This window comes from Cololabis saira, chromosome 20, assembly GCF_033807715.1.
Source record: "Cololabis saira isolate AMF1-May2022 chromosome 20, fColSai1.1, whole genome shotgun sequence".
Taxonomy (NCBI): Eukaryota; Metazoa; Chordata; class Actinopteri; order Beloniformes; family Belonidae; genus Cololabis; species Cololabis saira.
This window is the reverse complement of record NC_084606.1, coordinates 5,111,177-5,139,023: the sequence shown is the minus strand read 5'-3', so window position 1 is coordinate 5,139,023 and position 27,847 is coordinate 5,111,177. Positions and strand designations below refer to the sequence as shown.

General features: G+C 43.8%; 1 protein-coding gene across 2 annotated transcripts; it reads right to left on the bottom strand.

Moving 5' to 3' along the window:
- Positions 1-108: 108 nt before the first annotated feature.
- Positions 109-25,684, bottom strand: LOC133420135 (protein NLRC3-like). 2 transcript variants are annotated; one of them, XM_061709728.1, is made up of 6 exons: positions 16,344-16,455; positions 13,365-13,497; positions 13,133-13,282; positions 11,544-11,622; positions 10,483-10,690; positions 109-2,035 (listed from the first exon to the last, which is right to left on the bottom strand). In XM_061709728.1, the coding sequence occupies exons 2-6, from the start codon at positions 13,451-13,453 to the stop codon at positions 225-227; spliced, it is 2,337 nt and encodes a 778-aa protein (XP_061565712.1). In that variant the 5' UTR covers positions 13,454-13,497; positions 16,344-16,455; the 3' UTR covers positions 109-224. The 2 variants fall into 2 exon arrangements, with proteins under 2 accessions (XP_061565712.1, XP_061565711.1); XM_061709727.1 differs by lacking the exon at positions 16,344-16,455 and adding an exon at positions 25,503-25,684 and having other exon boundaries at positions 110-2,035.
- Between the last annotated feature and the right edge of the window lie 2,163 nt (positions 25,685-27,847).

Below are 27,847 nucleotides of genomic sequence, written 5' to 3'. Positions count from 1 at the left end.
TATGGAAGAAAATGTAGTTGTGTCTCCAACTGTTCTGTTGGTCTTTTAGGTCCAGTGTGACATTAAAGTCTCTGGAAATGAAAGAACCAGCGTAAACTCACTCATGTGAGGTTGTGCTGAAAAAAGACCCAAACAAGTGAAGAAAATATTAAATGTGGAGGTAAAACCAGACGTAGTCAGAAAGTAGCCTCCACTCCAGAGGTCCAACATGTGTCTGTTGGTTCTTACAGAACTTTCTTGGAGGCTTGAACCACCGGCAGCAGCCTCCGTAGAGCCTCCTCTGAAGCTGAGTACTTCTTCAGGTCAAACACCTCCAGATCTCCTGATGACAGTAAGATGAAGCCCAGAGCCGACCACTGAGCAGGAGACAGTTTATCTGTGGAGAGACGTCCAGACCTCAGGGACTCTTGGACCTCCTCCACCAGAGACCGATCGTTCAGTTCATTCAGACAGTGGAACAGGTTGATGCTTCTCTCTGCAGACAGATCCCCACTGATCTTCTCCTTGATGTATTTGATAGTTTCCTGATTTTTCTGTGAACTTCTTTGGTTTGATGTCATCAGACCTCGTAGGAGAGTCTGATTGGTCTCCAGTGAAAGACCCAGGAGGAAGCGCAGGAACAAGTCCAGGTGTCCGTTTGGACTCTGTAAGGCCTTGTCCACAGCACTCTGATGGAGGTCAGTCACGGCTCTGGTTTTAAACCATCTGGAGGTGTGTCTTTGTTCCTCCAGCAGTTTGACTCCAGACTTGATGAAGGTCTGATGGACATGAAGAGCAGCCAGAAACTCCTGGACACTCAGATGGATGAAGCAGAAGACCTGGTCCTGGTACAGCCTGCTCTCCTCTCTAAAGATCTGGGTGAACACTCCTGAGTACACTGAAGCGTTTCTGACATTGATGCCACACTCTCTCAGGTCTGATTCATAGAAGATCAGGTTTCCTTTCTGCAGCTGCTCAAAAGCCAGTTTTCCCAGAGACTCCACCATCTCCCTGCTCTCTGGACTCCAGTGTGGATCCGTCTCAGCTCCTCCGTCATACTTGGCCTTCTTCAGTTTGGCCTGGACCACCAGGAAGTGGATGTACATCTCAGTCAGGGTCTTGGGCAGCCCCCCTCCCTCTCTGGTTTCCAGGACGTTCTCCAGGACGTTCTCCAGGACGTTCTCCAGGACCGTAGCAGTGATCCAGCAGAACACTGGGATGTGGCACATGATGTGGAGGCTCCGTGATGTCTTGATGTGGGTGATGATCCTGCTGCTCTGCTTCTTATTTTTGAACCTCTTCCTGAAGTAGTCCTCCTTCTGTGGGTCAGTGAACCCTCTGACTTCTGTCACCATGTCAACACAGTCAGGAGGGATCTGATTGGCTGCTGCGGGTCGTGTGGTGATCCAGAGACGAGCAGAAGGAAGCAGGTTCCCCCTGATGAGGTTTGTCAGCAGCACGTCCACTGAGGTGGACTCTGTAACATCAGTCAGGTCCTCATTGTTGTGGAAGTCCAGAGGAAGTCGACTCTCATCCAGACCGTCAAAGATGAACACGACCTGGAACTCTTCAAAGCTGCAGATTTCTCTGGTTTCACTGAAGAAGTGATGAACTAGTTCCACCAAGCTGAACTTTTCCTCTCTCCGCAGATTCAGCTCTCTGAAGGTGAATGGAAGCAGGAACTGGATGTCCTGGTTGGTTCTGCCTTCAGCCCAGTCCAGACTGAACTTCTGTGTTAGGACTGTTTTCCCGATGCCGGCCACTCCCTTCGTCATCACCGTTCTGATTGGTCCTCCTCTTCCAGGTTGGAGTTTAAAGATGTCTTCCTGTCTGATGGCTGTTTCTGCTCCGTCTGGTTTCCTGGAAGCTGCTTCAATCTGTCTGACTTCATGCTCTTCGTTGACCTCTCCGGCCCCTCCCTCTGTGATGTAGCGCTCTGTGTAGATCTGCTCCAGAAGGGTTGGGTTTCCTTCTTTAATGATCCCCTCAAACACACACTGGGACTTCTTCTTCAGCTTAGACTTCAGCCGCTTTTTACAAACTTCAGCAAAAGTACCTTAATAAAAGTGGAAAAAAGAAAGCTATTAGTTTTTATACAGTTCAACTTATTTCTCATAAAGAATCAGGATATGAACCAACACTGGTCGACTCTAACATTACAATCAGCTGTACAATATTAAGTAGAATCACTTTTAACACCAAAACACCTCTAAACATTCAGGACGTGGAAGTGACAAGAACATCTGGGCAGTGTTGTGCAAGTTCATACTTCTCATGAACTAGTTCAAAGTTCAGTTCACATAGTTTAAAAATGAACAGTTCACGTTCATAGTTCACCATTTTCATTTTGAACTAGTTCAAATTCAGTTCATTTCAATATTTTTAGGTGAGAAGTACAAATGAAACGCACACCCCCCCCCCCCCCCCCCCAGACCTGGATGACAAGCTGATGACGGCCATTAATTAGAATCAGGTGTGATGATGGCAAGGAAACATCTAAAACATGCAGTACAGGGTTGGAGACCCCTGCTGAAAAAAAAAAAAAAAAAGGCTGTAAATCTCCAACATTGTAGTGCATTATCAGTTTGTCTACATGTTACTGGGAAATCAGACCTCTTGGTCTTTCTGGGAACTTTTTTGATTGTTAAAGACTCGCAGATATTTTCTCCCACTGGGCGGATGTTTTAACTCCACATGACGTTTCTAATGTGAAGTTGACGAGGCAGACGCTCTGACTTGTTTTCTCAGCGCTGGTGGACATAATTTGCACAGAAACGTTAGTTTCCTACCGTCTGACTCTTTGGGAGACGATGTGTAAAATTCCCGCAGATAATGATAAGCGGATCATCATCTGATGGCTCGCTGACGCTGCGTCTGCAACGTCTCTCTTCACCCGTCAAGGCTGATTTATGGTTCCTACGGCGTAAGGTACGCTGTAGGCTCCGTGTTGGTGTAACGCGGAACCATAAATCAGACTACATTCTTAAAGACTGCACCGGGCTCGTCGAGCATTCTAAATGTGCGCGCCGCCCGCTGGTGAAATAAGAAGGATTATTCCGTAATAATTGGACCTAAACAGTGAAGCTGCAACTCACATAATCTGAACAGTTGAAATTCCAGTTCATGATCTACAGAATGAACAAGTTCACGTTCTAGTTCTTTATGTGTAAATATGTTGCGTTCAGTTCAACGTTCTCACAGAAATGAACGTGTTCAATGAACGCGTTCATTTGAACGCGTTCATGCACAACACTGCATCTGGGGTCCTGGTTTCTAGTACCAGGATGTTGGCAGTACGGGGGTTGTGGGTTTGTGGGTTGTTGTGTTCTTGTTGTGGTGTCTGTGAAGTGGATTTTCCAGGTTTAGCATTTGAAAACACCAGAAGAGGATCTGATCCAATCAACAGTATTTCTGGAAGAGGAAAACCAGGACTACAATCTTCCAGTTATCTCGTGGTTGTAAACATATGCTGTCCTGTACAGGGAGGGTGCAACTCTGGGGGGGGGGGTTTATCTCCTGAGGCATTCTGGGCTTTTTCTGGGGCGGAAGTAGCTCAGGTGGTAGAGCGGGTCATCCAATGATCGGAAGGTTGGCGGTTTGAATCCCGCTCCGTCCCAGTTTGCTGTCGTAGTGTCCTTGGGCATGAAACCTTGCCCACCTTGCCCCTGTGTGTGAATGTGTATGAATGTTTGGTGGTGGTCGGAGGGGCCGTTTGGCGCAATATGGCAGCCACGCTTCCGTCAGTCTGCAGGGTAGCTGTAGCTACAAAACGTAGCCATCACCACCGGTGAGAATGTGTATGAATGAATAATGATCTCTGTAAAGCGCTCTGGGTGCCTTGAAGGGCGCTATATAAAACTAAGTCATTATTATATACCTCTGGCTGCGCCTAGTCCCGCAGCCTTGAGAAAACACAAACGTAGAAACGTGCGCCTTAAGCGTGAATCGAGTGGTATGACTTTTATTAGCAATTGACCATTGACAATTTGGCACCATCCGGAATGCATTGGGAGAACTTTGGAGTCTCACCACTCGCACAACGTTACTCGAAAAATTCTGAACCTATTTAGAAAGTTGTAGGCCCTGAATTTAACTACAGTCCTGTGAATTTTCAGAGCGATCACACAAATAGTTCTCGCACGAAGTGCAAAAAACATTTCCAAATTTCCAAACTAATGATTTTCCCATGTATGTATGGCGCGGAATGTCACACTGTGGATGGGATGAGATAAAAAAAAGCCCTAGTGCGCCGCCAGAATCTGCCGGGTTCTGTGTCTCTCACAATGTTTTTTTTTTTTTCTGCAAGGAGCTACGGTTTTCTCACAAATCGGAGTGATTTGAGAGCTTGTCAGAAGCCAAATTCTGGGTTTTTCTACAGCCAAACCGGAAGGTTCTCAAGAGAGTTTCTTGTTGCCGGGGCAACCAGGATTCAGCTGATGACTCATTCAGCCAGAACTGGTCACATGATTCAAATCTGACCCCTGACCCTTGACCTTAGCCGACACCCAGTCCTGCAGCCTGGTGGCTTCTGGGGGAACAGTAAATAACCCCCCCCCCAGTAAATACCCCCCCAGTAAATATTTATTTATTTGTATAGCACCAACTCATGCAGTGTAAATGCAACTCATGGTGCTTCACATACAAAAATAAAATAACAATCAAAAGTACATCCCATACGACCCCACCCCCCACCACCCACGCATACACACACCCTCACTCACACTCATACATATGTGCATACACTCACACGCCCACACACACGCCCACACACACACACACACACACAGTAAGTGGACTGGTGACATGGCTTAGCACTAACGATCCAGGTGAGGAAAACACTACCTATGGGTGGCCGTCCACACCGAGAGGCTCCACCGGCCATGACCACAAGGAGCATCACCACAGAGACCCCCCCAACCCGGACAGACCGGGGCAGACCCCACACAGAAGGTGGAGTCCCAACCCCAGCTACCCAGGCCTGAGGGACCCCCATGACGACACCCCCATGGGCGGAGCAGACACACCTCCCAGTGTGGACGACCCCCCTGAGGAAACACTGGAGCTAAAAACTAAAAGATTAAAAGAAAGTAAAAAATGCCTAAAAAGTGTAAAATTTTAGAAAAATCTATACAAAACTTAAGATGAATAATAAATAACATAAAATACAAAGTCACTAAAATGGATTAAAGGTTTAAAGATAATAAAAAAGCTAAGAAAAAAAAAAAAGTAAATACAATAGATACAATAAATAGCTGAAAAGACTAGGAAAATGAGATCAGATAAAAGCCAAGCTAAAAAGGTGTGTCTTGAGCCTCCTTTTAAAAATATCAATGTTCTCTGCGGTCCTGAGGTTCTCTGGCAGGCTGTTCCATAAAGAGGGGCCATATTGGCTGAATGCAGCCTCACCGTGGGTTTTAGTCCCGGTTCGGGGAATGGTTAAAAGGCCGGTGCCAGAGGACCTCATGGTCCGTGAGGGTTGATACGGTAAAAGCAGGTCAGATAAATAAGATGGCCCAAGACCGTTAAGACATTTAAAAACCAGTAAAAGAACCTTAAAATCGATCCTGAAGCGGACGGGGAGCCAATGCAGCGATTTTAAAACAGGTGTAATGTGCTCCCGCCCTCTGGTCCTCGTCAGCACGCGAGCGGCTGAATTCTGTAATAGTTGTAGATTCTTAATACTCTTTTTAGGAAGACCAGAGAGCAGGGCATTACAATAATCTAAACGACATGAGATAAAAGCATGCATCAGCACCTCCGTGCTGGCCTGAGAGAGAAACGGGCGGACTCTGGCTATGTTCTTAAGATGGTAAAAACCTATCTTCGTAATATTCTTTATGTGTGGAATAAAAGTGAGCTCAGAGTCAAAAATAACACCCAGGTTCTTTACACATTTCGAAGGTTTAAAATCTTGTAGTTTTGGTAAAAGTTTCTCTCTCTGGCCTTCAGGACCAATAACTAAAACCTCTGTTTTGTCCTGGTTGAGCTGTAGGAAATTATCTGCCATCCATGACTTAATATCTAAAATACAGTTAAAAAGGGCATCAAGTGGCCCTGTGTCATCAGGAGACACGGCGATGTACAGCTGTGTGTCGTCAGCGTAGCTGTAGAAGCTGATGCCGTGTCTCCTGATGACGTCCCCCAAGGGAAGCATGTAAAGGTTAAAAAGAAGCGGACCTAAAATTGACCCTTGGGGGACCCCACACTTAATTTCATGCATTCTGGAGGAACATGTATCCAAACTTACAAAGAAAGATCGATCTGTGAGATAGGAGCGGAACCATTTAAGAACAGTACCAGAGAGGCCCACCAGGTGCTTCAGTCTGTTTAATAAAATGTGATGCTCTACTGTATCGAAGGCGGCATTAAGATCCAGCAGAACCAAGACTGTGAGTTTGCGGTTATCTAAATTGCACCTGATGTCATTTAAAATCTTTAAAAGGGCTGTCTCGGTGCTGTGGTTCATCCTAAAGCCAGACTGAAATTTCTCTGAAATATTGTTTCTTATTAAAAAATAATTTACTTGGTTAAAAACCAGCTTTTCTAAAATCTTACTTAAAAAGGGTAAGTTGGATACAGGTCTGTAGTTATTAAAAATGCTGTGATCTAAATTGCTCTTCTTCAGAAGGGGCTTCACCACCGCCATTTTAAAGGCGGCAGGGAAGACACCCGTCTGAAGAGAGTAATTTACTATATTTAAAATATGTTCCTCAAAGAATTCATAAAATGTCTTTAAAAGTGATGTGGGAATAGGATCTAAAAGGCAGGTTGTTGGGTTTACCTGGGAGAAGACTCGACCAAGGGTCCTCGCATCAACCAGGGCAAAACTCTCCAGTGTTTCCTCGGATAAAAGCAACTGTCCAGGGGCCTCATTTAAAATGGACTGCGTAGGATTCATACTAAAAGTGCACGTACGCTCAAAAGCCGAAAATGCCGGGCGCAAAAAAAAATCCGGATCAATAAAACCATGTGCACGCAGATTTGCACGCAACGTTCCTTTATGAATCACAGTCCAGCTGGAAGGCTGCGTAGCTGAATCCCCGCCCTGTACACGCCCATAAATGCATATGGATGAGCCTACTGAGCATGCGCAGTGGCTTCCTGCAGCCTGTTTGTGCGTCAGAATGAATTAGAAGTAGCAGCCACCGTGACACTGACTTTCACGGAGACAGAGATGTTGTAGATGATGTGGAGGACAGGAAAACCACATTATTTGGTGGTCACAGTAAAAGTTAGAATAAGTAGGCTATATAAATAGTATACAATAAAATAAAGCGAGTGAGTGGCAGCACGCCGTTGCTGCGCTAAACGCTGTGAGTTCCCCCGTCTTTTCAAAATCATGTTTTTTTTCCCCTTACTTTTTACAGTTTAAAAACTAACGGTAGGCTCAGCCTTAAATTGCAAATTATCAAGACACTGTATGAAAGCGATTCGAGAACGGCCCCGCAGCCCCGCTCCCCCTCCTCCCCCCTCCCCTCAGAGCTGCTCAGAGCTGGTTTATGGTTCTGCGTCACCGACGCAGAGCCTACGGCGTAGCTGCGCGTCGCCGCGTACCCTACGCCGTAGGGTCTGCGTCGTTTTAACGCGGGACCCTAATTTAGGCACCATATACAAGCAGCACCTAAAGGTTTCACGCGCGCGCAAAACTCATATATATGAAAAAAAATCTGAGTCCCTTTAGGGAAGAAATGAGGGGCTCCGTGGGGCTCCCTAAACGCAGCCCCTCATTTGTTCTGTCCTAAAGCGGTGCAGAGTATGACATGAATCTGGCTTCATTTCACCACCTCACAGCCTGTGTCGCCAGTTCCCCGTGTCTTAAGTAAATTCTTACGGGAGGGTCCGAGTTGCCGTAAAGATAAGCAGATTTTTCGGTTCGTTTTTTCTTTTTAGATCCGAGGATTTGCGTAGAAGGTGGCTTCCGCAACTTTCAGGCGCTTTTTCTGCGCAAGCAAGCTTTATAGATGAGGCCCCAGATGTGTTAAAAATTACATTTTGATGTGGTAAAAGACTGGACCTACTGTTGTCAATTTTACTTCCAAAGTGGTCTGCAAAATCCTCACAAAGATTGTCTGTTGGTGGTTGTGAGGAATTCTTAAAATTTACATTGGTTAAAAGATCGAAGGTGGAGAAAAGACATTTAGAATTGTTTTTATTGTCTGTAATGAGTTTTGAGAAATGAGCAATTCTTGCCTTTTTGACGGTTTTATTGTAGGATTTGAGTTGTTCACGAAATATTTGATAATGAATTGTAAGTTTACTTTTTCTCCATCTTCTCTCAGCACTCCTGCATTTTCTTTTTGATTTCTTTACTTCCTCAGTTCTCCATGGGGGTGTAGGCTTAGTTTTTATGGTTTTTGTTAAAAGTGGAGCAACTGAGTTCAGCGTAGATTCCAGTTTCCTGTTAAAATTATCAACAATAAAATCACATGATGCAGGTAAAACATCAGCAGGAGTGCTCTGTAAAATCTCAATAAAATTTGCAGACACTTCAGAAGTTGGGTAGCGTTTCCTCACCGTTCTCATCGAGGCTTCCTGATGATTAAAACTGGCGATGTTAAAAAACACGCAGTAATGGTCAGACACAGCCAGGTCGACAACAGAGGACACACCGGTGGACAGGCCATAGGTTATGACCAGGTCCAGGGTGTGTCCTCTGTTGTGAGTCGGCTGTGTGATATGTTGGGTAAAATCCATGCAGTTTAAAAGGTTTAAAAATTCTCTCGACAGTGGGTCGGAGGTATTGTCAATGTGTAGATTAAAATCACCAGTTATTAAAATTCTGTTGTAAGTGGTATGTATGACTGATAAAAGCTCTGAAAATTCACTGATAAAAACAGTGGAGTGATGGGGTGGTCTATAAACAGTTAAACAAAGAATAGGAGGATTGCTACAAAACAAAGGCAAGGTGTTCAAATGAGGAGTAGTAGTTAAAAGAGACCTCTTTTGTAGCTAATATGTTTTTAAAAATTGAAGCTGTGCCGCCTCCCTTTCTAACACCCCGTGTAGAAAATAAAAAATTTAAATTTGGTGGAGAAGCCTGGATGAGGGAAAATGCAGCGTCCGTGCCAAGCCATGTCTCTGTTAAAAGAATACCATCAAGTTTATGATGTACAATAAGATCATTTAAAATAAAGGTTTTGTTTAAAAGAGAGCGCACGTTCAACACAGCCAAGTTAATGTCTGTGTTGAACGTGCGCTCACGACCACAACGTACCGGGTTGATAAAAACAAGATTGTCTCTGTTAAAACCAGTGGGTCTGTGGATTTGACGGGGAAAACGGGTGGTGACCAGGGGGTGAATTGGTTGAGGATCTGGTGTGTGGGTGGCGCCAGATGTAGCTGGTTTTATGGAGGAATTATCTGGTGGGGGTGGCAATGATGACTGTGACCTGTGGGGGAAGCTGGAGAGGGGGGCAGTGCTGTGAGCGGCTGGCTCCACAGGTGGAGAAGACGACTCCGGGCCCGAGCTGGGAGTCTGGGTGTGGCCAGAAAATAGTCACTCCCGTGGAGCCGACAGAACCGCGTGCTGAATGTTTGCAGCCAACACGCGGCCCCCCAGCCTGTTTGGGTGAAGTCCGTCGGGCCTATAGAAGGAGGGACGATTCCAGAAAAGATTAAAATTGTCGATAAAACCAATGTTAAGAGCTCTGCAGGTGTTCTGTAGCCAAGAGCTCAGAGAGAGCAGCCTGCTGAAGCGCCATGCTCCTCGGGACAGAGTTGGGAGGGGGCCGCTGATAAAAATGACTTCCCACAGTTTTTAAGGAAGGTGCCCCCCACGCAGTAAATACCCCCCAGTAAATACCCACCCAGTAAATATACCCCCCCAGTAAATACCCCCACAGTAAATACTCCCCCCGTAAATACCCCCCCAGTAAATATACCCCCCCAGTAAATACCCCCACAGTAAATACTCCCCCCGTAAATACCCCACCAGTAAATACCCCCACCAGCTATAACTGATAAGGCAATAACTTTTGAATGGTTTGCCATAGAGAGCCATGGGTGGTGTCATTGGACTCTGTATTGAGTCATTGGACTTCATTGGTGCAAATTAACCCCGCACCTTATTCCGATTGGTCGATATGTGAAAGTTCAATAACTTTTGACTGGTTTGACATAGAGAGTCATGGTTGGTGTCGTTGGACTCGGTATTGAGTCCTTGAGCATGATTGGTACAAATTAGCCCCGTCCCTTCTTCTGATTGGTCAATATGTGATAGTTCAATAACTTTTGACTGGTTTGACATAGAGAGTCATGAGTGGTGTCATTGGACTTGGTATTGAGTCCTTGAGCATGATTGGTGTAAATTAGCCCCACCCCTTCTTCTGATTGGTCGATAAGTGATAGTTCCTATTTTCTGCAATAACTTTTGAATGGTTTGATATAGGAAATATAATCAATATCGCAATCATCCGGCAGTAGTCCCGTGGCACTTCAAAATTTCCAGGGAATTTTGTGTTTAGTTGTTATTTATCCAGCAGCTTAAATGATAAATCCTCTTACTGCTCTGCAGACGCTCAGCCAGCTCCTCCTGCTTCATTCTCCTCAGGAAGTTCACTGTGATCTTCACAAACGCATCTCTGATGCTCCTCTGCTCTTCATCCTCACCAAGCAACACATGCTCTAGGGATTCTGGGTAATCTGGACTCAGACCCCTCTGGATCTTCTTCAGCTCGTTCTTCACAAACAGGACGATGTCGTCCTCCAGCAGCTGGAACAGAAGACCACATGAAGGACACAATCAGACTGAAACCATGGAGACAAACATCAGGTCCATGATGGACAGACTGACAGTCCACTGGTCTCCAGAGACCAGCATGGAGACAAACATCAGGTCCATGTTGGACAGACTGACAGTCCACTGGTCTCCAGAGACCAGCATGGAGACAAACATCAGGTCCATGATGGACAGACTGACAGTCCACTGGTCTCCAGAGACCAGCATGGAGACAAACATCAGGTCCATGATGGACAGACTGACAGTCCACTGGTCTCCAGAGACCAGCATGGAGACAAACATCAGGTCCATGATGGACAGACTGACAGTCCACTGGTCTCCAGAGACCAGCATGGAGACAAACATCAGGTCCATGATGGACAGACTGACAGTCCACTGGTCTCCAGAGACCAGCATGGAGACAAACATCAGGTCCATGTTGGACAGACTGACAGTCCACTGGTCTCCAGAGACCAGCATGGAGACAAACATCAGGACCATGAGGGACAGACTGACAGTCCACTGGTCTCCAGAGACCAGCATGGAGACAAACATCAGGTCCATGTTGGACAGACTGACAGTCCACTGGTCTCCAGAGACCAGCATGGAGACAAACATCAGACCCATGATGGACAGACTGACAGTCTACTGGTCTCCAGAGACCAGCATGGAGACAAACATCAGGTCCATGAGGGACAGACTGACAGTCCACTGGTCTCCAGAGACCAGCATGGAGACAAACATCAGACCCATGATGGACAGACTGACAGTCCACTGGTCTCCAGAGACCAGCATGGAGACAAACATCAGGACAACAGATGGAGACAGTTGTTGTTCATGTACAGACCTGAAAGATGGAGTCCAGCTGGGTCTGATGCTGCTGGACAGACGGACCACTGGGGGACTCTGAGATCTGCTGGTCCACTCTGTGGAGGAACCAGGAAGAATTAGCTCACATCATGTCTGTCCTCACAGAGACAAACAGCAGCTGAAGGTCCATGAAGTCCTGTTGGGATGAGGACAGTCCATCAGAGGACTGGTGGTGGTGAAGGTTTACTAGTCCTGCTGATCCAACGAGAACATGTGACCTCAGTGAGAGCTCTGCTCATTCACACATTCACAAGATCCAGTTCTGCTCCAAGAAACGTTAGAGATCAAGAAGACGGACAACTGATGGAGACAAGAAGCAGCTGAGGAACTCTGGACCATCATCAGGATCAGTAAGAGGAACTCTGGATCATCATCAGTAAGAGGAACTCTGGACCATCATCAGGACCAGTAAGAGGAACTCTGGACCATCATCAGGACCAGTAAGAGGAACTCTGGACCATCAGGACCAGTAAGAGGAACTCTGGACCATCATCAGTAAGAGGAACTCTGGACCATCATCAGTAAGAGGAACTCTGGACCATCATCAGGACCAGTAAGAGGAACTCTGGACCATCATCAGGATCAGTAAGAGGAACTCTGGACCATCATCAGTAAGAGGAACTCTGGATCATCATCAGGATCAGTAAGAGGAACTCTGGACCATCATCAGGATCAGTAAGAGGAACTCTGGACCATCATCAGGACCAGTAAGAGGAACTCTGGACCATCATCAGGACCAGTAAGAGGAACTCTGGACCATCAGGACCAGTAAGAGGAACTCTGGACCATCATCAGTAAGAGGAACTCTGGACCATCATCAGTAAGAGGAACTCTGGACCATCATCAGGACCAGTAAGAGGAACTCTGGACCATCATCAGGATCAGTAAGAGGAACTCTGGACCATCATCAGTAAGAGGAACTCTGGATCATCATCAGGATCAGTAAGAGGAACTCTGGACCATCATCAGGATCAGTAAGAGGAACTCTGGATCATCATCAGGACCAGTAAGAGGAACTCTGGACCATCATCAGGATCAGTAAGAGGAACTCTGGGCCATCATCAGGACCAGTAAGAGGAACTCTGGACCATCATCAGGATCAGTAAGAGGAACTCTGGACCATCATCAGGATCAGTAAGAGGAACTCTGGATCATCATCAGGATCAGTAAGAGGAACTCTGGATCATCACCAGTAAGAGGAACTCTGGATCATCATCAGGATCAGGAAGAGGAACTATGGACCATCATCAGGATCAGGAAGAGGAACTATGGACCATCATCAGGATCAGTAAGAGGAACTCTGGACCATCATCAGGATCAGGAAGAGGAACTCTGGACCATCATCAGGATCAGTCCTCTGGAAGGTGAGACCTCCAGATGTGTCGACCAGAGGAAAAAGCTCCTGACAGGAGATGAAGATCTATGAGGAGGAAGCTCAGATCACCATCAGGTGATGGAGGACCACAGGGGTCCAGGACTACACGATCTACTCAGGAAGAAACATGGGGACATTTCCTAACATGAGGACTGATTTAAATACATTTAATGTGTTTAAACAAATCTCACCTATCTGAAGAAGAACGTTGGTCTCCTTTAAATCCAATGAACCAGTCCTTTGACCAGTCGCTCTTCAAGGACACACAGCTGGGTCCAGGTCCAGGTCCTGGTCCAGGTCCAGGTCCAGGTGCAGGTCCAGGTCCAGGTCCAGGTTGATTCCTGTAATAATGATGTTTGGTGATGTGAGTCTTGAGCTCTGACATGCAGAAGAGTCAGGGACAGTTAGAGATGCTCATCTCACCTCTGAGCTTTGCTCCGACTCTCATGTTCCCCACACAGAGAGGTTTTAGAGGGAGGGACTCCGTTCTCTCCGTCCTCACACTGGTCCATTCTGCTGAATTCACGTCCACATCAGCTCACACACACACCTTCATCTGCAGAGGAAACACACATCAGCTCACACACACACCTTCATCTGCAGAGGAAACACACATCAGCTCACACACACACCTTCATCTGCAGAGGAAACACACATCACTGGTGCTGCACACAGACCAGCTGATCCTGCTCTGGTTTGTTGCTCTTTTGTGTTTTTCGCTTCTACTGAGCAGTAGAGTTCACTTGGCTCTATTATTAGGGCCCAAGCATTTACAGTGCAAAGGCCCTATTGTATCTGTAGGAATTTTCCTTCTTCCGACGAAATGAGGGCCTTTTTTCCCCCTAAACGTGCTCAAAAAGTCACCAAATTTTGCACGCAAGTCAGGCCTGGCGAAAAATTTGATATTTAATGGTTTGCATTAATGGCCGTGGCAAAATGGCTCAACAGCGCCCCCCGGAAAACTTTGTGCCTCAAGCCCCACAATACGGTTTGACCTACATGCACGAAAATCGGTACACACCTGTATCATGGGACAACTTAAAGAAAAGTCTCTTGGAGCCATGGCCGAAACCGAATAGGATGTCGGCCATTTTGAATTAATTGTGTAATTTTGGCGCAATTTATGCCATTCCTTCGGCAATTAATACGGCCCGAACCGTAATGTGCACCCAGGTGTGTTATACATCAAAATGTGCGTCTACATCCTGCGACACCACGCATTACTTTTCTCTTTCAAAAGTGTTACCGTGGCGACGCTAGACGCCAAAAGGCGCGCCCCCCCTTCATGTGATTGGTCCATATTTGATAGTTCTCCAAAAGTCACCAAATTTGGCATGCAAGCCAGGCTTGGTGATAAATTTGATATTTCATGGTTTGCATTAATGGGCGTGGCCTAACATCTCAACAGCGCCCCCTAGAATACTTTTATCTGCCATAACTTTGGAATGGTTTGACATAGGAAGTCGTGGGTGGTGTCATGGGACTCTGTAATGAGTCCTTAAGCTTCGTTGGCCTTAATTAGCCCCGCCCCTTCTTCTGATTGGTTGTCCCGATTTTCTGCTATAACTTTTGAATGGTTTGACATAGAGAGTCCTGGGTGGTGTCATCAGATTCTTTATGGAGTCCTTGACCTTCATTGGCCAGAATTAGCCCCGCCTCTTCTTCTGATTGGTTGTCCCTTTTTTCTGCTATAACTTTTTAATGGTTTGACATAGGAAGTCGTGGGTGGTGTCTTTTCTGATATGCTTATGGGGGGCGGTGGCCGTGAGTGCGAGGGCCCATTCATCGCTGCTTGCAGCTTTAATTCATTTTATTTCTTTATCCTCCAAATGTTGGAAAGGGCCTCAAAGTAATCAGCCTGTCCTCCACCAGGTCTAACATGCTCTAACTAGCTGGAACAAGTGTGAAACAACAATGAGGTGATTCTGTGAACAGTTTTTATTACAGAAACTTGAAAATCTTGTTACTGTAAACGTGATGAAGCTCAGAGGTTTATCTGCAGGGACAAAGGTTCAATGTGCAAATATAAGGAGATATAAACATGCCGTATCCAGTGCAAAGGAGTAATAAATGTGATATGAGGTGTGATGATTGACAGAGTTCAGAGTCCAGAGTGCTGGGTGTGTCTTGATTAAGAAGTCTTATGACCTGGAGAAGAAACTTCTTTTACGTCTCTCAGTAAAAATGTTTCAGTTAATCAGCCTGTTGTTTTTAACCCCGTCTGCATGAACCTCTCGGAGCTTCTGTGTCAACAGTGATGCTGTTGGAAGTTCAGTCAGGAAGACTTCTGGATGAAGAGACGCCATCTTCAGTAGTTACACAAGCACCAAAGAACAACTTCTTCCAGGAACCAAACTGACTTTAATGCTGGAGACGACAGCTTCATTCCAGGAAATAAAAACACCTCACAGTTTGATTGATGAAGAAAACTAATCATCATTGATCATCACTGTGTCTCTGATCTGTGCAGCAGCAGTAGCTTTGGACCAAAAAACTTAAAAAATGAAGGTGACCATTTATATTGAAGGTTGTAAATGAATTTCAATTAAATTATTGAGTAAATGAACTGGTGCCTCATTTATAAAAGAGTGTGTAGGATGATTTATAAAACCGTGTGCACACTTGCACGCAATGTTCTCTTTATAAATCCCAGTCAAGCTGGAAGGTTGAAGGTGAATTCTCCTCATATCCCGCCCTCTACACGCCCACTTTTTACCAAGAATGGTCAATGCAAAGTAGTTCATGACTGTATTTGCATATGAATGATCCTGCTGAGCATGTGCAGCGCCACCTGCAGTCTGTTTCTGATAGACATCAACATTTATCAATGTGGAAGCTTGATTTTACGGGTTTTTTTCTTCCGCCAAAGCGTCGTGCACATAGATCTATGTGAATAACTTTCTGACTTCCTGCTGTTAAATCGCCTATTTGCATGAAAAAGCCTTTGAAAGAAAAGAAACTGAGATAAAAGAAACAGGGATGGTACGGTAGTATTTTCTGCTGAGGTCGGAAACCTGCAGAACATCGGCTTGGGTGTACATGGATCTATAACACATGGATCTATAACACATGGATCTATAACACATGGATCTATAACACATAGATCTATAACACATGGATCTATAACACATGGATCTATAACACATGGATCTATAACACATAGATCTATAACACATGGATCTATAACGCTGCAGGCTTGGGTGCTTGGGTCGCTGACCTCCGTGTTCAAATGTCCAACTTTACAGCAGAAAGAAACATATTTACAGTCTGGTTCAAAACACTGAAAGAGGAGTAAAAAAATAAGGTTGTATCTTCATTGTTAAACATAATTTAGATGATGGATGTATTAGCAGTTATTAAACTACTGACATTCAAAAGTAGGAAAAGGGAAATAAAACTCACAGTCAGAAACATTTCATCCAGATGAGTCCTCGCTCCATTCTGAGTTGTATTAATGTACAGATGGTTTATTTTATGTTAACTAAATGTAATGTTTCTGGATGAGAGTTAGCCTGTAATCTGAGCTGTGATGTCATAAAGTACGCTGATGTCTCCAACTGCAGAAACACTGAACTTTGTCCTCCATACTGCAGTAAAGCTGTTTATTAGATTAATATTTAACACCCCCTGTGAGCCTGCAAAGGATAAAGCGGGTATAGATAATGGATGGATGGATATTTAACAGCCAGCAGGCAGAAGCTGCAGCCACCACCTTTAGTTAACCGCTATGGTCCAGGGTCAGAACTCTGAGAACACACACTTCACCACGGTTCAGAAAGAGATGTTTACAATACATGTGTTTGGAACTACTGAAGACAACAGCAGTTAGTTCGTAGGACAAAGAGAGGACTGGCCCTTTAACGGACCCTCATCACACTAATCTGCCCCCCCAGGCACCGACTTCCCTGTGTCGCAACAAACACAACAAATTCTCCCCTCTGGAGAGAATATACATGGAAAAATGTAATCTGCTATTTTTTCCCTCCATATCAAGAGAGATAATATTCCAATCAGACAGAATGTTGGAGATGTTGCTGAAGCAAAGAGGCGAATGACTACCAGATATTCTGCTGTTGTCCTGTTGATCCCATTCTGGTTGAAAGTACATCACATTCTTGAGACTGTGTTTTCAACAAAAATAACTTTCTGCTTTAATTTGTAATACTTGATGGATCTAGAGGAACTGGAATAGAGGAACAAAGATGAATATTTACTGAGAATATTAACTGGTGGCTTGTAAGAAATCAATAAGGAAGAAATGTCTGAAGAGGGAGGTCTAGTGTAGATGAATGGACGAATATTGTTACAGCATCATCTAATGGAAATAATTACTTTTAATTTAAGAACACAAAAATAGGTATTTATTGATAATTGGCAAAAATGGATTACATATGTCTTTACCATAAGACTGGACTTCAGGTAATTTAGGACTGGATTATCAGAATATTTTTATTTACTTTTTTCTTTTTTTTTCTGGAGGTGTTTACCAGTCCCCTTATGTAGCTTTTACTTTCCCCTTTGTACTTTTGTACAGATTTATAAGTCTTCATGGTGATTGTTTCACTGTTTGTTTGTTTACATGTAAATGAAAACCAATAAAAAGTAAATGACAAAAGAAAGAAAACCCCAGGAACCAGCGAGATGGAGCCCAGGAGGAGTTTCTGATCACGTTTGTTTCCTCCTTTTAGGCCTGAACCTGAACTTGGACCGTAAGTCTCCACATATTTCTGATCTATTGGGGCCGGCAGCTCTTTCTTCCCCCACAAACACAATCATGATCTGATACTGAGCTCCTTCTCGTCTCCACGGCGGCTCATCCATTTACATACTGAGATATAACATATCTATATCCATAATATACATCTATAGATCTACATGTATCAACATTTATTCATATATGTAGATACATAGATGTATATTATGGATATAGATGTGTTATATGTAGGTATGGATATGGATATATTGAGTTGTATTATACGTACAGTATTTAAATATCTCTATTAATATATACTGATTTATAGTTATATGTAGATATGTCGATATATAGATTTATAGTTATTTTTATGTATATAATTGAAGGTAAATATATGAACCAGTGTATATATAACATATCTATTCTTATATAGTTATTCAAGTATATTGTTATACCATTGCTGTCTATTGTTCTCTATTATATTATAGTATTACAGTAAAGTAATGATAATGTAATACCATACATTATAATTACTTCTATTATTACATACATACATAATAACAACTTAATGCTGGTGTTTGTTTAGTTTTCTTTTGTTTTCCTTGATTTACTTTGATTTTAACTATATTTATATTTACATATAATTGAGTATTTTATCACTGTATTGAACAGTTATTGAATATATATATATATATATATATATATATATATATATATATATATATATATATATATATATATATATATATATATATATATATATATATATATATATATATATATATATATATATATATATATACAGTGCTAGAGTGGATGTATGATGGTGAGAGTGTTATTAACCCCCTCATATCTGCTGATGGTCATCATGTCTCCATACGGTGCTGCAGCAGCAGCTGCTTAAAGTGCTCTAGCTATGGAGTCCAGTATGACATTGTGTTTAATATTCTGATTGTTAAAGCTAGGGAGGATCAGAAACAACAGTTTCCCCCATTCTTACTGTGTGAGCCTTAGATGTTGTTAAGAGAGTAGGGTATTTGGTGACATGATGAATGAGGATGTTTGTGATGATGATGCTGTCAGCTCTCTGCTCAGGCCAACATGCTGCCCGTAGATTCCACATGTGCACAGCTGATGTTAAAGTCCATCTATTCAGAGCTGTTGTCCACCTCTTTACACAGCTCACCTTTGGTGTCATTAAACCACCAAAGCCAAGCTAAACAAGTTGCAGGTAGCGTAGAATGATGCGTTCAGGATCCTCCTTCAGCTCCCAACATGGACAAGTGCAAGCACTTTATTAGTTCATTGTTATGTCCCCACCTTCCATGCTCTGCTGAGGACTTTGATGTTTCAATTTATGTGTCCACTCCATGAGTCAGAAAACTGTCTAATAACTGCACTCACTAACATCAAACGGAGTGATACAAGGTTCACATCTGGACTATGGAAACATTGGAACAGATGTTTGCATGTATTTTAATGTGTGACCTGTAATTTTTATGTATTTTTATGTATTTTATATGGAACTTTTTAAGTCTGTGATAAAGTATTCAATCATACATATATATATATATATATATATATATATATATATATATATATATATATATATGTGAAGTCGAGATCTCTGTTTATCAGTAACTTAAGAACGTGTTACAGAGCTAAATCTGTGTTCAGAGCTGAGATTACATCATCATTGTTATCATTATCATGTTTGATTATTTGGTAGTCGTTGTTTTCTGCCGTAGGCACGTTTTAAATGCTGCGTTCGCCATCCGGTCCGATTGCACGTGGCCCAGAGGGCGCGTCCATCTTTAAAAGACCACAGAAGCCCCGTTTGAACTGTAGATGTTCTGTATCTTCGTTATTATTGCTTGATTTCTTTTTTTTTGTTTTCATTCCATGCATTTAACTTTCATGTCCTATTTTTCTAGTGATGTTTTTCTAGTTAATTAATCGTTTTATGATACTTAAGCCATTTCCGCCATCAGGTTTATTTGGGTGTTGCGTTTATCATCTTTTGACACCCGTATGTAAATAAATTCTGATTGATTTCTTTATGAGTGGTTGTGTTATTTCATGCAAGATTTGGTCACAAATTGATTTGTTTAAGCAGAGCCTAGTGTTCGGATATCACGCCTTCACTGTTATTCTGTAAGATTTGCTGTTCTGCAGGATAATTCAAATCATAATGAGACTGATTTTCTGCTGTTAGTTATCGAATCCCACCGGAAGTAAGGCCCCGGCGGTGGTGCCCCTACGAGAATTATCATTTTTGATAATACAATTTGATAAATAGTCAACTTTATTAATTATTAATAATTCTTTAATAGAATTATCATTAGCCTTGATAACTGGACAGCCAAGCTACCTATGAGTTGCACAACATAAATGGCGCCCCAGCGTGAGGCTCTCTCGAAACGATATTTGTGACCAGTTTGTATGAAATAACAGAACATTAATTTTGATCGGGAAAGAAAATATTTTTATTTTTCTTCCCCCCTCATTATCTGATTCCTACGGTTATTTTAAAACATCCCTGTTCTAATGGCAACCTCGCCTCACTAAAGGGTGATTGCTTTGTTAAGTTCTTTAATTTTATTAATTTGAACTTTTATTTTTCATCACACGATTATTAATCTTGTGATTGATTTCCTCTGCAACCTTACTTCACTGAAGGTAATGGTTGGGTTTGCTTTAAGTTCTGTTAATTTTATTAACCTGAACTTTTTCTATCACTCAATTTTTGTGAATCTGTTTGAGTAATTTCCTCTTGCAACCAGGTTCCATGGAAACTAATGGTTGGCTCGCTGTAAGTTCCTGATTTTATTAACCTGAACTTTTATTGATGGATCACTATTTTATTAATCTCTGATTAATCCCCTTTTGCAACCATACTTAACTGAAGGTAATGGTTGACTTAAGTTCTTTAATTCTATTAATTGAACTTTTGCTGATTACCCCATGTGAGTTATTAATCTTCTCAGATTAATCTCTACTGTGTTTTAAGTTGAATCTTTAATTTAAAGTTATTTAAAGATTCCTCCCTTTTAACTCACTTTATTAATTCCTTTCAGTTGGTTCTTGCTTCTAAGGTTATAACCAACACCCCAGTCTCTCAGGGTTTGTTATCGGTTTAATTTCTTCTAATCTGGGTGATAACGTGAGCTGACTTCGTTAATAAGTGTAATCTCTTGCCAGGATCCCAAGCGAAGCGCTGGGGCCTGGACTGTGAGCTGAGGTGTGGTTATTAATGGCAGAGAGCTCATCGCAGTGGACGGAGAACCAGCAGAGGTGACCAGGCTGATGGAGATGGACCGACAGGCAAGTCTGTTCTTAGGCTGGACCCAAAAAAAGTGGTGAGCCCGGTCATCTCATCCCCTGAGCCCCCTGGTCAGACGCCACCCTGAGTAAGCCAAAAATTAATTACCCGAAAGGAGCTGCGGCCCTTCCCAGTTTTCACTGTTACTGACGCTGAAGAAGCAGCTCAGCGTTTTCTTAAAGTAAACCAGAGGAGAACAGATCACGATTAACAACCAAGGCGCAGACGCCGTACCTTAGAGCGAGGGGGGTCCCACGTTTGACCTTTTTAGCCAAAGAACACTGAACAGCTGCATTACCTTGTATGCAGCGGCCCCCTCACAATTTTTCTGACCCAGAAGTGGAAGTCCGCTCCACACCTGAAAGGGGGGTAGGATACTTTGGGGCGTTAAAGAAAATTCACGCCTACACACAATTTCCAGGCTTCCACAGCCGACATAAGTTAATTTGTGTGTTTTTGTCGCCTAGCAATTAATCAAAGAGTGGTTAAATTGTTGGCTTTTGATTTTAGGTACAGTGTACATCCTGAAACCTAACTAACCCCTCCTTTTATCTTTCATCTACCGCACTTTAAGAGTGATAGCACTGTGTTAGGTAAATGAATGATGTTATTGCTTCAAATATGTTTTTCTTTTCGTATTTTTGTGCATTGCTCGCCTAGTGGACTAACCAGGCCAGCTCACGCCCTCAGAGTTTGATGATCACATGGACTTGGACCGTTTGTTTTAGCTCCGACGCGGACCCTGCAGTCCTTCATCGAATCTAAAAAGGGGGATTGTTGGGCCGCACCCAGTGATCATCTGGACTTATAAATGTATGAATATTTTGTGATTATGAGGACCTGTAAAACCAGACTTTGCCCCTTCTTCCTGAAGTCCTGCGACCCCCTGCTGCTAACTCCTGGTTATCTCGGCCTGGGTCGAGATAGTCCGTTTACGACCCCCACTGCATGGCCGGAGATCAAAACAAGGACCCAGCAGGGTTTCTGCCAGGGAAAACAGACTTCCTTGGGGTTTTATGACACCTAAGCAGGGAGCCGGATGCAGCGGAGCCCAAAACCAGACCTCAAAATGGTACTGCTTCTTTGAACCCCCCTTTTTCGCTTTAATGTGCCTCATAAAATGGCGCTGTTGCCTGAACTACAACCCCCAGCATGCCTTGCGGGGGGGGGGTGGCGCCTACAAGCAGCGAGCACCCAATCGCAATGAGGCACCGATGACGTCACCGCAGCGCGCGTAGGATCAAAACCCCTGCCGCTGCTCCTTTTCGCTCTCTTCCGATCAACCTCTCTTCCTGAGCAGCAGGACCAAAGGATCCCATCTCCCTTCTCTCCCCCCGGCTGGGGGGAGGCGGAAGGCCCGCAACGGACCGGGCCTGCGGAGCTCCGGCTCCCATTGACTCTCTTCTCAACTTCATCTCATCGGCGCTGGATCTTTGGCTCCACCAAAAGATCCCACCTCTCTCTCCCCCCGGGCTGGGGGGAGGCAGGAGGCCCGCACCGGACCGGGCCCTGCGGGGTCCGGCCGTTGAAGCCGCGGTTCCCCGGGAGCCTCCGGCTTCCACTAACTCTGTCCTCTAAGTTCACAGATCCAAGCTTCCGACGCCCACGCGCCCCCGGCAACCAGATCGGGACACAGCTGCGACTCAGACTGAACCCCCCTCCCCGCTCTGAGCCCCTGTCTGCCAACCGGCGCAGGGATCGGGGACGGACGGCCGGCGTCTCGCCCGGCGTGAGCTCTCCCGGGGCCCGGACGGCCGCGCGTCGGCGACCGGCGCAGAGAGGGAAGCACGGCAAGGAGAGACCGGTCCCCCCGCCGCGCCTAGGAATGCGTGTGAGCCTCCGTTTGGTCCGGAACCACGGCCCGGCACGAGGCGGCCCCGCCGCTGTCTAATACGTTTCAGGGGAAGGGACGGCCCAGTCACAAAACCCGCAGGCATCCGATCCGGATCCCCGAGGAAACGTGAGCCCGGGAACGGTAGATCAGTAGGACTAAGAACGGTTCAGAACTGTGTGAAGTCGAGATCTCTGTTTATCAGTAACTTAAGAACGTGTTACAGAGCTAAATCTGTGTTCAGAGCTGAGATTACATCATCATTGTTATCATTATCATGTTTGATTATTTGGTAGTCGTTGTTTTCTGCCGTAGGCACGTTTTAAATGCTGCGTTCGCCATCCGGTCCGATTGCACGTGGCCCAGAGGGCGCGCCCATCTTTAAAAGACCACAGGAGCCCCGTTTGAACTGTAGATGTTCTGTATCTTCGTTATTATTGCTTGATTTCTTTTTTTTTGTTTTCATTCCATGCATTTACCTTTCATGTCCTATTTTTCTAGTGATGTTTTTCTAGTTAATTAATTGTTTTATGATACTTAAGCCATTTCCGCCATCAGGTTTATTTGGGTGTTGCGTTTATCATCTTTTGACACCCGTATGTAAATAAATTCTGATTGATTTCTTTATGAGTGGTTGTGTTATTTCATGCAAGATTTGGTCACAAATTGATTTGTTTAAGCAGAGCCTAGTGTTCGGATATCACGCCTTCACTGTTATTCTGTAAGATTTGCTGTTCTGCAGGATAATTCAAATCATAATGAGACTGATTTTCTGCTGTTAGTTATCGAATCCCACCGGAAGTAAGGCCCCGGCGGTGGTGCCCCTATGAGAATTATCATTTTTGATAATACAATTTGATAAATAGTCAACTTTATTAATTATTAATAATTCTTTAATAGAATTATCATTAGCCTTGATAACTGGACAGCCAAGCTACCTATGAGTTGCACAACATATATATATATATATATATATATATATAGAGTGTTGGGTCCACTTCTCTTCACCATCTACCTCCTACCCCTGGGTTCAATTCTCCGTCATCATGGGGTCCATTTTCACTTCTACGCTGATGACACACAGATATATATCTCCTCCAAACCCACCGCTGCCATTCCTCCCACTTCCCTCACCACCTGCCTGCACGACATCAATACCTGGATGGGCAAAAACTTCTTAAAACTCAACGGCAATAAAACTGAGGCTCTTCTCATCGGCTCCAAATCCACCCTCACCAAGTCCCAACCCTCTCCCGCTCCTCCCATCATCATCGACGGCTTCCCGGTTCCTTTTCCCCCCACGTCAAGAGCCTCGGCGTCATTCTGGACAGTACACTCTCATTTGCACCTCACATTCACAACATCACCCGGACTGCATTCTTCCACCTCCGCAACATCTCCAGACTCCGTCCAGCACTGTCCCAATCCAGCACCCAAATCCTGGTCCACTCATTCATCACATCCCGTATCGATTACTGCAACGCCCTCCTCACTGGCCTCCCAACCAAACTCACCGACAAACTACAACTCATTCAGAACTCGGCCGCCCGGATCATCGCCCGCACCAAGTCATCTGACCACATCACCCCCGTCCTTATCCAACTCCACTGGCTCCCAGTCCAATACCGTATCATTTACAAAAACCTCCTCCTCACCCACAAAGCCCTTCACAACCTAGCCCCCACCTACCTCTGTGACCTTCTGCAAGAATACACTCCCTCCTGCACCCTCCGCTCAACCTCTGCTGGACTTCTTAATAAGAATACACTCCCTCCTGCACCCTCCGCTCAACCTCTGCTGGACTTCTTAACAAGAATACACTCCCTCCTGCACCCTCCGCTCAACCTCTGCTGGACTTCTTAACAAGAATACACTCCCTCCTGCACCCTCCGCTCAGCCTCTGCTGGACTTCTTAACAAGAATACACTCCCTCCTGCACCCTCCGCTCAACCTCTGCTGGACTTCTTAACAAGAATACACTCCCTCCTGCACCCTCCGCTCAACCTCTGCTGGACTTCTTAACAAGAATACACTCCCTCCTACACCCTCCGCTCCACCTCTGCTGGACTTCTTAACAAGATTACACTCCCTCCTGCACCCTCCGCTCAACCTCTGCTGGACTTCTTAACAAGAATACACTCCCTCCTGCACCCTCCGCTCAACCTCTGCTGGACTTCTTAACAGGAATACACTCCCTCCTGCACCCTCCGCTCAACCTCTGCTGGACTTCTTAACAAGAATACACTCCCTCCTGCACCCTCCGCTCAACCTCTGCTGGACTTCTTTACACTCCCACCTCACACCTCAGCACCATGGGTGCCCGAGCTTTCAGCTGCTCGGCACCCAGACTCTGGAACTCCCTCCCCCCACACATAAAACAAATACACTCCATCACCACATTCAAAACTCAACTCAAAACTCACCTGTTCAAACTTGCCCACTCACTCTGACCGGACATTGTGCAATAAATCTCACCAGTTTATTTATTTAGTGTTTTATTTACTTTTTCTTTTCTATGCTGTCTATTGCTGCTTTTACGGATGTCTTTTTGTATTTTTAACTTATAAAATGTATTTTTAATTGTATTTCTTGTTTTAATCCTGCAAGGTGACCTTGGGTGACATGAAAGGCGCCTCTAAATAAAATAAATTATTATATATATATATATATATATATATATATATATATATATATATATATTCCCATTTTTTCTACCTGAACTTCTGCTCTCATCCACCGACTCCGCTCCAACATCTGGACGCGTGGAACCGTCGTCTCCTTCGTCCTTCAGTTCCAGCTGTGACTCCGTTAACGGGAATGATCTTTGTCCAGAAACGGAGCTGCTGGCAGTTTAAAAACCGCTCCGATCTCCTTCACACGGAGCTCCCCGCGCAGAAACCCGTCCACGAGAAAGTGAGAGGAAACTTCACTAAAGTATCTGAGTTTTCTCACTTAATGTTGTAAAAAGTAGGCGAGGCGCGGCAGCTTGTCTTTTGGGTTACTTATTAACAGCTCTTTTGTCACGCTCATGTTTTAATAAGAATAAACTCGGCTCAAAGGTCAATTAAACACAAAGAGCAGGTTGTGCTTGACTCCAGACGCAGCAGCTAGTGGTGGAAACATGGAACATCTGCACTCCTGAAACTACAGAGCAGAAACATAAGGAGATGACTATTTAAATAGAGATAACATCAACAATATAGCTATTCAAACTTAGAAGGCTACTCACTCGATCCCTACATAAATATCCCAGGGTCATTTTAATCCCGAGTGAAAGAAGCATCAGTGACATGTTTTAGTGACATTTACATCAAACTCTTCTCTGAGTCAGAACGTCTGCATCTTTTAGAAGGAATAAAACCCTCTGACTGGTCACTTAATACTGGCCCCATTAATCCAGGTAACCAGTGGAGGACAGAGGAGCCTCTTAAAGAACTTACAGGTCTGTGGAAGACAGAAACCTTGCTTGTTTGTAGGAACCAAATACTTATTTTACCCAGGAATTTACCAATTAATTCAGTAAAAATCCTACAATTCAGAACCAACACCAAACTGAGATGCTACAGCGGCAGCGGTGGATGTTTGGAATAAATTAGATAGAGATTTGAAATGATGTAGAACCTTAACCTTATTTAAAAGAACATTGAAAAGAAGGAGGATTTCCTTATATTAAATTAATGAGTGGCTTGCTATGTTGATTTGGTATTTATTTAATTGGTGATTTGCTTTGATTTTTTAAGGATGAAGGAAACATGTAGACTGCACCTTTATTTTAAAAATCTTTTTTGTTTCTTGAGGAATGTTTGTTATCTCCATGGAGGCAATTTGTTTTACTGGCAGTCTTTCTCTTACTTCTTGCTTTTATTTCATTAATGTAATTCATCTTTTTGAGGGTAGGCAAATAATAAGCTTTGATTCAGCTACACCTTTTTGGTCTAGATGTTATTTGTTTATTTGTATATTGGAAACTTTTTTGTAATGTTTTCTTTGAAAAGTGTATTCGTTTTCTTGTTGTCATTTTTATTCTGTTTTTTTTTTATTTATTTTATTTTTTTTTTTGTGTCATGACCGAAATTAAACTAAACTAAACTAAACTAAACTAAACTAAACTAAATTAAACTAAACTAAACTAAACTAAACTAAACTAAACTAGACTAAATTAAACTAAAATAAACTAAACTAAAACAATTCCTGGATTCTTTTCCTCCATTCTGTCTTCCATAGTTGAAGTTTCCTATGATGGAAATGACAGGCCTCTCTCATGTTTTTAAGTTGGAGAACTTGTACAACTGGTGTCTGACTAAATACTTTTTCTCCCCACTGTATGTCTATTTATCTATAGATACCGGTACATAGAGTCATACTAGCGTAAACGTTGTTATGCTCTATACAATTTTATTGACGTGTCTGGAATGAATCAATGTCAAATAAATGAAATGTAAAAGCTTGTCCAGTTCTGTGTTGGTTGTATTTCTTATCACAATTGTCCCAAGAAGGATCCCAGACGCTGCACAAACTGTTTTTGTGTCCACTTTTAACACAAATTACAGAGAACCAACAACTGTGTCATATAGCAGAACTAACGTTGCCACGGTAACTGTTAAATAGTAACGTAGAATGTTTTGAGTGGTAGTTAATGTCTTGTTGCCTTAGTTACTGAGACGCTCTTTTTATGCCGGTTAGCTAGATGTTTTGTGCTGGTCATTAAATAAATATTAGGGATCAAGCCGACCCTCGATCATTCTACATGGTGTCAGAAGTATTTCAACCAACGATCAAGACACAAAGTAAGAAGACAGACGGCCAGAAGAAAAGAAATGCTGAAGTTTAACCCTCCGTAAAACTTTAGGACGGAGTGGCCCGAGTGGAGACGAGGATTAGAGCGATAGAGTCACAACAAAACTCCACAAGGACCAGGGACAAGTACCAGTGAGCTGCTGGTTTCTGCCGTGGCCAACGAGGCAGAAACATTGTTAAGTCCTTCACGTTTGCTCAAGAGGAAGACTCTGTCATCATCATGGGGAAGTTTAACCACTTCTTTTTACTTTTTAGGAGGAATA